Source organism: Eucyclogobius newberryi, unplaced genomic scaffold (assembly GCF_026437365.1).
Source record: "Eucyclogobius newberryi isolate DKJ021-1_F unplaced genomic scaffold, fEucNew1.0.hap1 SCAF_18, whole genome shotgun sequence".
Classification (NCBI taxonomy): domain Eukaryota; kingdom Metazoa; phylum Chordata; class Actinopteri; order Gobiiformes; family Gobiidae; genus Eucyclogobius; species Eucyclogobius newberryi.
Window position 1 is genome coordinate 15,751,134 of NW_027315812.1, and position 13,926 is coordinate 15,765,059.

A 13,926-nucleotide genomic window follows, 5' to 3' on the forward strand; every position below is an offset into this window, starting at 1 on the left:
GATGTTAATAATACTCAGTGACAAGTACCCAGGTGTGAACAAAATCAAGCTTTCCAAATGTTGTGAATAATTTAGAAGAAGAAGAAGAAGGAAAAAAAAACATTGAATATTCTAAGTGGCAGACATGAACTAAGCTTAAAATAATATATTCCCAAGTTTGTCAAGTTATTTTCCCTGATGAAGGTCGAAGCTGGTTGTTGTGCGCAAGAAGAGCAGCTGTGATACGACGTCTGTGTGCAGGTGAAGAAGATGAAGATCATTAAAGATGTAATTGCTCTGAGATTCAAGACCTCGGAGAGCGAGGGCGTAATTCTCCACGGAGAGGGCCAGCAAGGAGACTACATCACTCTGGAGCTGCGCAAGGCCAAACTTCTTTTGCAGATAAATTTAGGTAAGCAAAAGTAAATGCTATGTTTTAGACAGTATGAAACAGCGCAGCCTCTCCGCGCTGTGGCTCTGACAGTTTGAATGCCGATTTCTACGCCAGCGCTGGTCACAGAATCTTAACAGCAATAGCCGAGGAAGCAGCTGCTTTACTGCCCACACCAGGACAGCCACAGTCCTAGGGAACAGCACTCACTAAATACTGGGTCTAAGTGTACCATACTGACTAAACTCCTAAAAACGTAAACTATTATAAGAATATATATTGTAAATACAAAAGCAGTGCTTGGTGGCAGAGTGGTTTGCACTACTTTACAATTAGAAGATTCTGGATTCATCTTATTTGCATGTGTGATTTTCTCCTTGTGCCCAAAGCCATGCAGAAGAGTTTAGCAATTATTCAAAATGATTATAATTCAGTACATTTTTATCCTATCCAAACTTCAAGCTGTTCTCTTGAGTGTTTTCCGTGCAATATTGTCATTGACCCGCATGTACAAATTTCATACTTTATAACCTTCTTTTCCTTGTTTGCTTGTGGAAGCATGGATTTTTTTTCTCGCAAATAAAATGACTTTTTCAATGTGTGTGTTTACTTACAGCTAGAACACGTTTGCCTCCGTAAACAGGTGTCATCCCGCCATAACTTAGACCAACTACCAAACCATCTGTCGTGGATTCACTCCAATGTTTTTTATACTTTTTCTTTGGTAATTACAGGCAGTAACCAGTATGGCTCCATCCTGGGACACACCTCCGTCACCACAGGCAGTCTTCTCGATGACAACCACTGGCATTCGGTGGTGATCGAACGCTATCGAAGAAATGTCAACTTTACTCTGGACAGGCACACGCAGCACTTTCGGACCAACGGGGAGTTTGACCACCTCGACTTGGATTATGAGGTAGGATTTTTACATTAATCAAGGCTTAGAACAGGTACAAGATCTACTGGATTAAAACTGATTTAAAAGTATTACATTGTCATTCATTTTGACAAACTCTGTCTTTTGTCAAATCCCAACAGTCGACTAACACTTTGTTGTCATTCAGATATTAAGTGTAATATGTGAACAGCTGCGGTGGGGATACTGTTTTTGAAATATCTTTTATAAATTTGGCAATGAATTAAACATTGTGAATTTAGTCTGAAAATCCCTGGAGGAACTCCAGATGCATCAATTAGCCATACCAATCGGATCACTTCTTGGCGTCCTCCTCCTTTCAGACATTCAAAAGACAAGCAACATAAAACAGACTGAGTGGAAACGGAAAAAGGGAAAATACAATTAAGTGTCGATAAACTGCACTTGCTGCCAAGACAGCTTACATATGCTTTGCCAGTGATTTCTCAAGTGTTTTTCACTGGAATCAAGCCTATCTTCCCATGGGTACATTGGATTCTTCCTTTTGTTCAAAGACAGGCCTGCTCTAGGTGAATTCGTGACTCTAAATGGACTGATATTATGTGACTAATGTGTCCATCTATATACAGCCCTAAGACCTATAGTTGCTGTGTTATGCTCCAACTATTTGATAACCTTATGTTGAAAATGGCAAATGAAAATAACTATCATCATATCTTGTTTCTGTCTTCATATTTGCAACTGTACTGTTTCTATTCTTAGTTGCACTCTCACATAACTTTCCTCTTTGCAATGCATTGATACCCCCAGGAAATTAGATATTGGCTTTACACTCTTCTATAATGCTAATCCATGACGAAATTAGTGTGTTTGAGTAATGGGCAGCAGCACAATCAGCTAAATATAATTTGAACAGGAAATGGATTGTTTTGTAGTATTTGAGTATTTGAGTCTTTACTGGTCCAATAGGAAGAAGTAGTGCATGACAAAATACAGGCCAATTAAAATGAGGCTTCTGGTTTAAGGATTCTCCAGGCAGATTCACACCACAAGGTCGACCAGAAGGTTATGCCTTAAAGAGGAAATGTTACAGTTGTGTAGCTACCAATCCATTTTTATTAACAAATATAAATCGATGCAAATTTGTTGCTTCAAAATACTAAATTATTTCCAAAAGTCCAAAACATTGCACTTTACCCAGTTCACTGGCCTCTGTCTTGTGGGCATTTTAGTTCCTTCCCAATTTCCCATTTAGGTCTATAGACTGAATATCCGGAGCATTTGTGTTTCCCCACAAGCAGTAATTACTAAAACTACTGAAGCGTGGCAGCGTTCGCACACACAGATAGGCAGACACGGATCTACTGGTAATTGCACAACTCTTTCCATCACCAGGCCTTTCCTCGTGCCCCAGCTACTATGTGAAAGTGAGCACAAGTAGAGACTGCACAAGAATGTGCAACACATTTCACATTTTCATTATTTTCTTACAGGTTTTACATAATATATACAAACAAATCAAAAATATCTCATATCCATGGGGTTCAGTCACATGACTTATTGGTTGTCATCACCATTTTAAAGACGTCACACGTGCTGTTGCTTCTGCTCCTAGATAGTCATGAAAACAGCATCAAATTTAAAATGAAATGGGTTGATACTTGAAGAAGACAGACGTTATGTGTTGTGCTCCTTATCTACAGCGGCGAGTCACTGACATCACTTAAACATTTGCTATCTAAAAAGTATATCTAAAAAGTACTGTCCCAATTTGATACATTCAGGAATCTCTAATATTGCTTTAATAACATGATACAAGTCCAGTTGTGATCAAATATGAATGCACTTTGTCTGTTCTTTTGCTGTAGTTGAGTTTTGGTGGGATGCCATACAGTGGAAAGCCGGTGGGAGGAAGCAGGAAGAACTTTAAAGGCTGCATGGAGAGCATCAACTACAACGGGGACAACATCACCGACCTGGCCCGCAGGAAGAAGCTCGACACTTCCAGCTTTGTAAGGCACTGCACATTGTTAACTAAAACCAATGTGATAAGTCTTTGTCGTTATACCTTTACCTTTCCAATGCAAGTAATGAGGCCAAACTTCTGCGTCAATTTTTGTGTGCCAAGCAGCTCATTATTGTCACAGATTCTAAATAAAACACCAGGTAAAGTTAAGCCATGGAAAAACTCTTGATAGTCAAGTTTTGTAAGAACATTGTTAGAAAACATATTTTCTCTTGGACTTAAAGGGGCACAATGTAAATGTTTGGGTGGACGGTCTGCTTGTCAAATGGATTGGATGGATATGCATTTTGTGACATGCACTGCGCTACTGTACATTTAAATGGGTTTAAATGGTTGAATAAAGGTTAACACATAAGTAAATACAATTCAGACGTTATTGCTTTTCCTGCAAAGTTCCAAATGATGGCTGTAGCCCTTGTGCTATCTTTGGGTCTGGAGATAATATTAGTTGTAAAGCAGTAGTGATAATAGAAATACTTAGAAGCCGTAGTAGTACTGGCAGAAAGTCCTGAACTAGAAGTTTCATTATTCCTGGTAGTGGCCTCCGCTGCCTCTGTCTATTGAGTAGCTTAATTACTGTCACACTAACTGACCTGACTGAGGGGGCACAATATTCACTGCACAAAAAAAGCCAAACAGATTCATAATAAATCAGATACAGCTGCCCTATCACCGGCCCTGCGCTTGTTTACCTGCAGTACAAACCCCTTGATATCCACACTGGCATTTTCCCTCAGCCTCCAAAGACACCATTTAATTGCTACAATGGCGAACAGTTTGTTTTTGAAGCATCTCAAGCAATGCGTTTCCTTGCTCATCAAATGCGCCGCTCTCAAGACAGACCGGTGGATGTAACCTTTGCCATGTTCGCTCCTGTGAAGTGGATGGCCAGCGCGTCTTCGATCCCTTTTCAACTGATTAGACAAATGGGAGCTCTAATCAAGAGCATTAAAGCCTCAGTGATGACTCACGCATTTCATTTGTAATCAAAGCGGACCCTACGCAGTTTTCCCACAGCCCAGCAGATGCAATTAGGAACCATCTATAGTTCAATATTGTACGTTTGATTTGATTTGATTAAGAGCAGGCTGAGGGAGCTCAACGATATTTAGTGGCTCAAAGGCCACTAAATGTTTGTTTTTTTATCAACTCTTATTTGTATAGGCAATATCAGGCTTTAACACTAACATTATCATTTAAAGCCACTCTTAAGTCATTAAGGTCTTTTAAAATAAAATATTGAGTGCTTGAGCATTTAGCATTCAGCCTCATTAATCAATTCAGACGTCAAGATGTGAATTCCATTTTAACCATACTCAGTTGTTAAATGGGAATTTCTTTTTAAACATTCCAGTATATCTATTTTCAGGCATTGCCCTAATATTCATCACTGACAGATTATTGTCTGATTCTTGTCTTTTGGTCACTTTGCTAACAGGCAGAGGTCTCTCATATTTTAAAAGATACTGACAACACCAAACTGTGAGCAATATAAAGAACAATAACTTATCTTGTTACTCACCCACCTATATTTCTGTTACAAATTCCCTAATGCCCATGTTCATGTTTCGTCAATATTCTTTCTTTCCCTGCTAACCAAACAGTCAAAACTCATTTTGATTTTCACACTTCGCTTGAACTACGTTTTACTATTCTCTGTGTCCTAACAGCGTAACCTGTCCTTCTCGTGTGTGGAGACCCACACCTTCCCTGTCTTCTTCAATGCCAGCAGTTTTCTGCAGCTGCCGGGACGAGCAAACCACAACGTGTTATCAGTGGGTTTTCATTTTCGGACATGGAACCCTGATGGACTTCTTCTCTTCAGCAACCTAGACGACGGAATACTGGAGATTTCCCTTGAAGAGGGAATAGTTGTCGTACATATCAACGTGACGACAGCGACCAAAAACTACAGACTGGACTTGTCTTCAGGTAAGGAAGTGCAAAGTTATTTAAAGCTACTGAACGATTTAAAGAACAAATGACAGGTTTTCGTGTTTTTCATTCACCAATTGCTGTATTTATTGCATTATCTTCTTACTGGAGTCAATGATGGCAGATCGATTTGAGTTTTTGCCCCTCATCAAAAGCAAAGAGCATAAAATATGTAAAAACCCAAAGAAGAGTGTTATAATCTGTGCCAAAAAAGTAATATAGGCCTAGCTTTTTCTTACTGACTCTGGTGTAAATAAATGTTGACATTTTTGGACCACATATCAACGTAAATGAGCATACAAAATGTTTACTGGTAAAGTCAAATAGTTGAAGGGTTGATGTGTGGTTTTAAGCAAAAAGGACAAGTTACCGTATTTTACCTTTATACGGTATGAATCCTCTGTTTATATTGATGATTTTACAGACACTTTTACTATTCCCTACGACTGTAAGATAATCGGCTCAATTTATCTTGAAGTAATCAGGTCCGATGTTCTGCTAAATCTACACCAGTGATGTGCCACGCGTTGACTACAAGTTACAACATTACATTAATTAAAAAAAATAATAGTTTTTTTAAATTAATTCATGAATATGGCAGGATAGGACATGACAAGACAACAGATCAACCATTCAAATACATTTAGTCGAAGATATTTGTTTAATTAAAAATTAAATAATCTTGAAACATGTGTTCAGGCCAAGGGAACAAGGCTGTCTAATTACCAATCCATTTGACTCATCCAAACATCCAAACAACACATTGCATAATATTATATTGCATGTTCTTGGCTGCAGCCCTATTCGTTTCTTATGTTGTTTGAATCACAAAACAGTATGAGCCATTATACAAAAACATGTTGTCTTCAAACAACAGCACCCGTACCTCTTTAACATAAACATAATGTTTTATACCACATGCAAACAGATCCACACATACAGTAAAGCTACAGTCCAAATGAGAAGTATATGGCATTATAATAATAGAAAAGCCTGAGGCACTGATTTGTGTCTGAAAACACACTAGCTTGCCCAGTTGTAATGTTATAATAGTTTCCCGTCTGTGCAGTGTGTGACTGTATGTGACACTGTTGTTGTTATTGTGTGTGTGTGTTCTGCCCGGGCTTAATGTGTCATGTGGTTGGATCTGTGTGGCGGGCATAACGCCGTTTAGGATGACGTGAGAGGCTGCTAAACCGCCATGGAACTGAATTTGTCAGAGCGGGGCTGAGAGAGGATTTCCGGAATGCCAAAAGATCTCATGAATTTGAAATGGCAGTTAAAATTCATTCATATCGGTAGAAAGTTGTGGAGGAAAATGATAGAATGGTGAGATATATACGCATGAATGAAGAACAGGATCATGCACACACAAACTGAAGGAAATAAATGTCAATAGTTCTCAAAATAATATTCGTAAATAGTTTATCAGCTTTTATGATGCTAATGAATATTTGCACCTCAAGGTTTGAAATGTATTATGCAAATACAGTAGTTGGATTCTCTTTGCAGCGGCAATAAAGGATGTTTCTCATATTATCCTCGTGGACAAAACTAATAAAAACAAATGTTCTCTAAAATTGCTTGAAATATGTATTTGTGGCTTTTCTTTATTTTCCTCATATGGGCGTAATTGGTTTTTCACCTGACCAGCTGCTCCCACCCACTGTCTATTCACTAAACATTGAGTAAGTTACCATCCTGCCATCTATTATGAAGCATCTGTCTCCGAGCTCACTCTTAAGGCTTTTCTGACCAACACTTTTTATCTTAATTAATATGATGCGCTATTCATACTGGTTGAATCAAAGAAGTCCACCTGGAGATGTATTGAGTCAGGGTTAAAGGTGACATAATAGGGCTATATGTATTTAGAGTCGACACTTTTTGAAGGTAGATTTACTTCATGGATTTATCATTTATGCGCCTTTATCATTTATTGATACATACCGTTAATCATCATAAACATTTAATGACGTATTAGCTCCAATATTGATGTTTTAACCTTTTTCTTAATGCAGTGTATTAGTATTCTATCCAAACAGCCATGTCCCCCCCTGTTTCACATACACAAGCAAAGTATTTAGCCAATAAAAGTATTTAACCGCTGTTGATGAAGTAGTGCCTGTGTACTGTCAGGAGGCTATTTCTCCCATCACCACACTCCAGTGATCAGGGATTGGCCTCGCAGCCCTTAAAGTTGTCTGCCGCACACACAACCTCTTAACAATCAGGCTTTGTTAGGACTATGGGGAAAGAACATTATTATTGGAAAAAAAGTTACTGTAATGGGAAGTGCTTGTGCAGAACCCGGTAGGAGAGGAGGCTTGAAATCACAGCAAAAAAAACAATGAATTATAGGGTTCTGTCTGCGTTTGGAGTGGTTCTGAGAGTTTTAGGCTTAATGTTTTGACCTCATTAAGCTCAGTTGGATAGCAAAATGGGTTTGGCTCATATAAACCTAAGAAAATGCACCAAACTCTACAAAACCTCCACTGTAAGCTGTACAGAAGCTATTCAGGAACAAAAATGTATGAATTCTAAATGAGTTTCGACAATCACATTCTAAACTACATTCTGCAAAACTTCAATTATACTAAATTATTTAACTGCAATTAACCAATAACTCTATTCTTCATCCTGACAAGTCACTAATACACATGGGAAAAAAATATATCTGTGTTCAGAAAGATACTGTACTATTGTGAGATATAGGTTGAATAATACTGACTTTCTGAAAAAAGTGAGTAAACTAAAAAAAGTCGGAGGAAGTGTCTCACCTCTGCTTTGTCTGTAGTCTTCAATGGTATTATCTGTTGTTTATTTTTGGTCTCTGTGGCAAATGCCAAAATCAATAATATACAATGGCCTCCTGAGTAGTAAATCAACACGTTTTGAAACCTTCAAAAGTCTATCCCAGTCTAGACTACAACATATCCCCTTTATAAGCCAGCAGCTTTTAAAGGTGTGACATGAACATGCCTGAATGCACATCTATTTTCTATAGATTACCGGAGCCTTGGACATTTCTCTTTTTAGTCTTCAAAACATCTAGCAAAATGTTGGAAATGTAAACAGTAACAAAAATAGATCAGGTCAGGTTTTAGCTTTTGATATTGAGAATCTTATTTACTAGCACTTCCCTTGTAATTGCACTTCAGTCGAGCCTTAAAACATGCTCTAAAGTAAACCTTCTTGTGTAAAATGTCCAATGTTCATGTGCACCAACAAGTCAACAATGCACCGATTCCCTTTAGTCTGTGTAGAACTCAATTTCTCTCGAGGTCGGCAGCCCCATGTTAACCTCGGATGGCGTTGCTCAGGCAAACGTCCGGAATAAGGTGAAAAGAGTTATGTTGTTTGTATTGGCATGAAAGTGACCATAGGCTTTATTTGCCAGGACAGTATAGGGTGTAAGGGGGATGTAGCACAGGGAAGAAAATCAACAAATTGTCGGTAATTATTGTCGGTAATCAATGTTTGGATGCTGAGGCCGGCCGCACAGATCATAGCTATTCTGCTTAGACCACTCCACTACTCAGCAGCACTTCTTTTGACGCAAGGGCCTTGACATTGTGGTATAGACTTGCCGTGTTGGATCGGCTGTATGTGCCGAGCTATGTTTAAACCTGTTGGCACTTCAATACAGGCTTATACATTACCAGTATGTATGAGCTGAGGTGAAGATGAAAGCCTAAAGCATTTGTTCTCTGGATATCTGCCAATGACACTGAGTGGTCTTGACACGGAGCTCCACCCTCCTCTCCTCGGGACAGGCCCAGATGTTGACACTCGAGATGCTGCTTGTCTCTTCTCCTGCTTAAGCTTAAGTCTTTGTCTTAGGAGACTTTCTTTGACACGCGCTCTATTCCCATGCCCCACTATTGTCGCTGACTGTTACTGCAGAAATGTCTCTATGTGTTTTTCAGGCAGGGAAGAGCCTGTTAAACATGGTGGTGGCATATGGTGCGAGATGCAAGGGCCTGGAGTGTCACTTGAGCGTTACCATGGTTACTTGCTCCAGCCCTAAATTGGGTTCTACAAAGGCATCATAGTTCTTTAATATTTTGGCACTTTAGCGTTAGTTTTATACATATTATAGGTTGAACTAACGTGGGTTTCAGCTTCTTGTTTATAGACGCACTTTTAATAAATTTAACATGGTGTTTTGAATTAAAATGTCATCACTCTATGTGTATCTATAGTATGAAAAAACAAAACACGTGACATATTTGTGACATATAGAAAAGTTGTACTCAAACCTGCATGAACATAACAAAATACAACTCAAAAAACCTTTATATGCAGCCGCATGAACAGAGCACATTTTTTTTTTATTTTTCCCCTACGGATAGTTTTATCCTTACAAAAGTGATTTGTGTCCCACATTTAATCTCCGTAATATGAAACTGTGCAGCATTTAATCATTGTCAGTAATCCATGACAATTAGACTAGGTCCAAGATTTATGCTAATCTCCTTTGAGTATTCCTCCACTGAAGAATGTTAAAAGTGACATAGATCAATGTTATTTGTATGTTAAAATAACAAATACAAACAAATACAAGTTCAAATTCTGCTTTAGTTTACATTGTCCTCTGTGCTCCATTTTTCTTTTTAGGATTGTTTGAGGAGGCATTTTCTTAAGGGTTTACCTATCAATTCCACCAACAACAGCCAAAGTATAGCTGTACATTCAAGAGCTTCTTCCACCCGATCTTGTCCAATTTGTGGCTGGTTCTTCTGCAGTTTTGTCTCGAAAGTCTGGGTAAGAGCTGTCATCTCTCTCTTGTACTCCTTCTCGCTAGTTGTCACTCCAGGAACCAAGAGCTGAGAGTGGCTCCACTTGTTCTCCAAAAACATGAAAGCCAGTCATTTCGTCCTCTCTTCTTTTTTTCACCACTTTCTCAATTCGCCGCAATTTTGATTTTGGATAATTACACAGAGGAGCACGGGTTCTTCCACATCTGCCACTTGTCCATAAAAATTCACTGCTCAGTCCGAGTTGCAGTGTATTGTGGGTAATTGCTGTCACTTTGTTTTTAGTGCTTGTCACTCCGGGGTTTATCACTGGAATATCTGGAGGAAGGAGCTCTTTTAAATCAGGCTTCCTAAAGTAGAAACATGACGTCCGTGTATAAATACTGTATTTTCCGGACTATAAGTCACACTGGAGTATAAGTCAAAAAAGGCAAAAAAGGCATAATAGAGAAGAAAAAAACATATACGTTGCACTGGAGTATGAAATGCGGTTGCAAGTGTGAGAATAACAAATAATATCACATATAATTTGCTCCTTTTATGTATAAAAGTATATGTATATCATTATAAGTATAAGTCATACCCCGGCCAAAACGATGAAAAACTTATAGTACGGTAGTGGCGGTATGTGGTTACAATGTGCTCCTTTTTAAAAATACTTCAATGCTTAATTTGTCTACAGTTATTTTGTCAATAATGTATATTCTTTATTTATATACTTTCATAGTTAATTTTTAATACCTTTAATTTATGCAAGCCTTTTACTTGATCATATTTTATTTTATCTATTGCTTCTAATTGCTTTACCTTGCCCCAAATAACCAAAGATCCCTAGATGTATGGTTAATATCACTGTAATTACTGGACCTATCCACATGTAACAAAAACTGGCACAAAGTTCAACATCTTCTTTGTCAGCATAAATAAACAGAAGTCAAATAATATTTTCAGTCGCCTCAAGAAGTGCTGGCATTATTCAACCAGAGAGACGTGATTGCTGTCAGTTGAAAGGATTCAACCCATAATAAAAACAGGTTTGTGGAGTCAATCCCACACAAATAATGATTCATGCAACATGTCATCAACATTTGTGAATTTCTATTTTTGATATTTCTTTCAAAAGCAGTGGATCTTCCATAGAATGTGAAGGCAACCCATTTAGTTGAATCGATATGGCGTTAGCAGTAGTGGTAGCATTGAGGGATATGATGAAAATGATGACACAATAATACTTGAGCACAACTTTATAAAATTACACCCTGCTTATGTCGTTGTAGTGAAACTTTTCTCTGCCCGTGTCCTTGTCCTCTCCTCTATGGACTCGCTCTTCAGCCTTCCCTCCCTCACCCCCAGCACTCACCTGTTTGTCTCTGGGAGATGTCGGCTCAGTCCAGATCTCCTCGTTAGCCCGCAAAAAAACCCTCATCCGCTCCTCGTTCTCACTCTCTCCTCGAGTACATGTCCCAAATCACAGCAGTGTTAGCCCACCAGCCCTCATTCTCAAGTTCACTCTTTCGAGCTCTCCACAATATCAGATTGGCTTACATGTAAGTCTTTGTGAAAAAGTCGGATTGAGAGGCCACAGGGATTGTTGGGATAAGACCACACAATCAGGACGAATGCGAGAGGAATTTGAGTTGTAGCTCTTTTAATAATGCCTTTAATATTAGAAGAAAAAGACTGAAACACATATTTAGACACATTATCTGATCATAGCCAATTGGGCAAAAAACATGCAAACTTAGCTAAGATAAGATAAGATAAGATATTCCTTTATTGTCCCACATGGGGAAATTCCATTGATGCAACTCAGGAAGATACAGAGGCAGATACAGAGGAAAAGAACAGATCACTTATAGGAAGTTTGAAAAACACTCTCAGTAGAAGATCTCTTATAAACAAAAACTCCCATAGACAAAACCTCCCATTACCCAACAAGGGATGGAGGGGGAAAATAATAAAGATAAAAATAAAGAAATACATGCATAAATACATAAATACTATTGCATGTGGTCATGACAGTAATTGCACATGAATATGTTTCACGACGGCACATGGATTGCACACGAATTTCACAGTAATTGCACATGAATCACGACAGTAATTGCACATATGACGGAATTGCACATGGTTAGGTCAGTATAACTGATGTGGCATACATACGTTTATGAAATTATCATATTTATAATGTTCAGTAATGTTTTGTGAGGCTTTTCTGCAGCTTAAAAATTACACACAAAAAATAGATGTAGAACTAGAAGTTTCATCAGGTCATGCATTATAAAAAAAGTTTCGAAAATACTTTTGCAATTTAGCAGAGCCTTGCTGGCAGAACCTGGCCTTGCTTTCTTCATAGACTATTATCTAAGCTCTGAATGTAACGTAGGATTTTTCTGCTTGCAATTCATGTAAAATATTTCAGGCACAGACAAAACATGAGTCAACAACATTAGCTTTAGCTTTTATATTTGGTTTCAATTACACTGATAATTTAGTTTGATTTGAGTTGTATGTTGAATGTGCTTTTAAATGATTACATTACATAAATTCATCATTAAATGATCCAAAGTTTTCTAAAACTACTTTACATGAACTGTGCAAAGCTACATCACTATTCCTATTTGTGATTTCACTCTGCCCTGACAGTGGACAAAAGTGGCCAGGCTTGTTCCAAAACACGTGAATACAAATGACAACTCAGCAGGAGATGAAATGGCCTTGTCTTTTTCAATCTGCACTATCCTACTTCTTCATTATCTGCTCTCTTTTTTTTATCTGTAGCCCGGCATGTGTGTCGTTTGGGCAGAACATTTGAGAGGCTTTTTTCTTCTTCGTTTTTGCAGTTTGGGGTTTTTGTGCTTGCTAGTGCTGGAGTGAGGCTTCAGTGACAGCAGCATCCCAGATAAGCTCATCATTCAGAGCTATTGCCGGCGATGTAAAACAGATGAGAGGACACCAGCTTATGCCGTATCTATTTTCCATTACATTGAAGAGGTTATAGAGGGGGAACCGGGGAGGGGTGGAGCGGCGATTACATCAAGCCAATATGCAGTCAGTTAAGGAGCACATCAAGGTCACTTACAAGAGATGACTGCTTATACCGGCACGTGCACAAAGACCTGGTGTCATGCCACTGGATTGGACCACAAAATGCAGCGTTAAACAGAGTAGTGGTCAGCTAATGGATAATGATGGATGTGTACAGGGTTTGCAAACAGTATGAGGAGTGTGAAAAATATGTATATAAAACTTAATGTAATCCATCTTTCAAAATGCTGAACAACTTAACTGTTTCTTGTATACTTAAATGTTTTTTATCTGATATAAATTCTGTGACAATATGCTTTTTTTTGCATATTATTTGAATTCTTCTATGTTTAGGCGACGAAAAGTTTAAACATAAAGCTGGGGAACCAGATTTTCACACAGGGAAAGGAGGAATTAGGTGTTTAAATCTGTTTCATTTCCTAGTCCTCACAAATCCTTTGGTACAACATTAATAGCTACATGCATTAATTTAAGTTTTATTACAGCTTTTTTAAGACGATGAATTGTAACTTGGATGAACCACCCAAGCGCAGTGAGTCAGAGCACTGCATTTGGCTCTTACGTCCAGCTTGACGAGAAATAAAGTACTTTTCTATTATTACATGCAGATAAGGCCTTGTCTCATTTTTGTCCAAAAAAACTGCTTGCACAAAATACTTTGGGAGGGAATCCCAGCTTTAAGACAGGCAAACTTTATTGTTCCACAAGGGCAATTACTCGAGAGAGTAGCTCACACACAATATAAAACATCCTAAAAACAGCAAAAGACGTGTCAAATAAGGTACAAAATACAGATCTGTACATGTGCAAATGTAAAATCAAGTAAATCTAGGCTATATAGAAGGGGTGGGGTAAGCAGATACAGTACACAGATGAAAATGTTTGATTTAAAGCTGCTAGTTATGCA

At 38.3% G+C, this 13,926-nt stretch overlaps 1 protein-coding gene across 2 annotated transcripts in view; it reads left to right on the top strand.

Moving 5' to 3' along the window:
• The window catches only part of cntnap2a (contactin associated protein 2a), a 315,624-nt gene that overhangs the window by 164,309 nt on the left and 137,389 nt on the right, over positions 1–13,926 (top strand). For both annotated transcript variants that reach the window (XM_072450653.1, XM_072450654.1), the window contains exons 6-9: positions 241–391; positions 1,105–1,289; positions 3,119–3,262; positions 4,947–5,208. In XM_072450653.1, the coding sequence (XP_072306754.1) occupies positions 241–391; positions 1,105–1,289; positions 3,119–3,262; positions 4,947–5,208 (742 nt within the window). The remainder of the gene's footprint in view (positions 1–240; positions 392–1,104; positions 1,290–3,118; positions 3,263–4,946; positions 5,209–13,926) is intronic.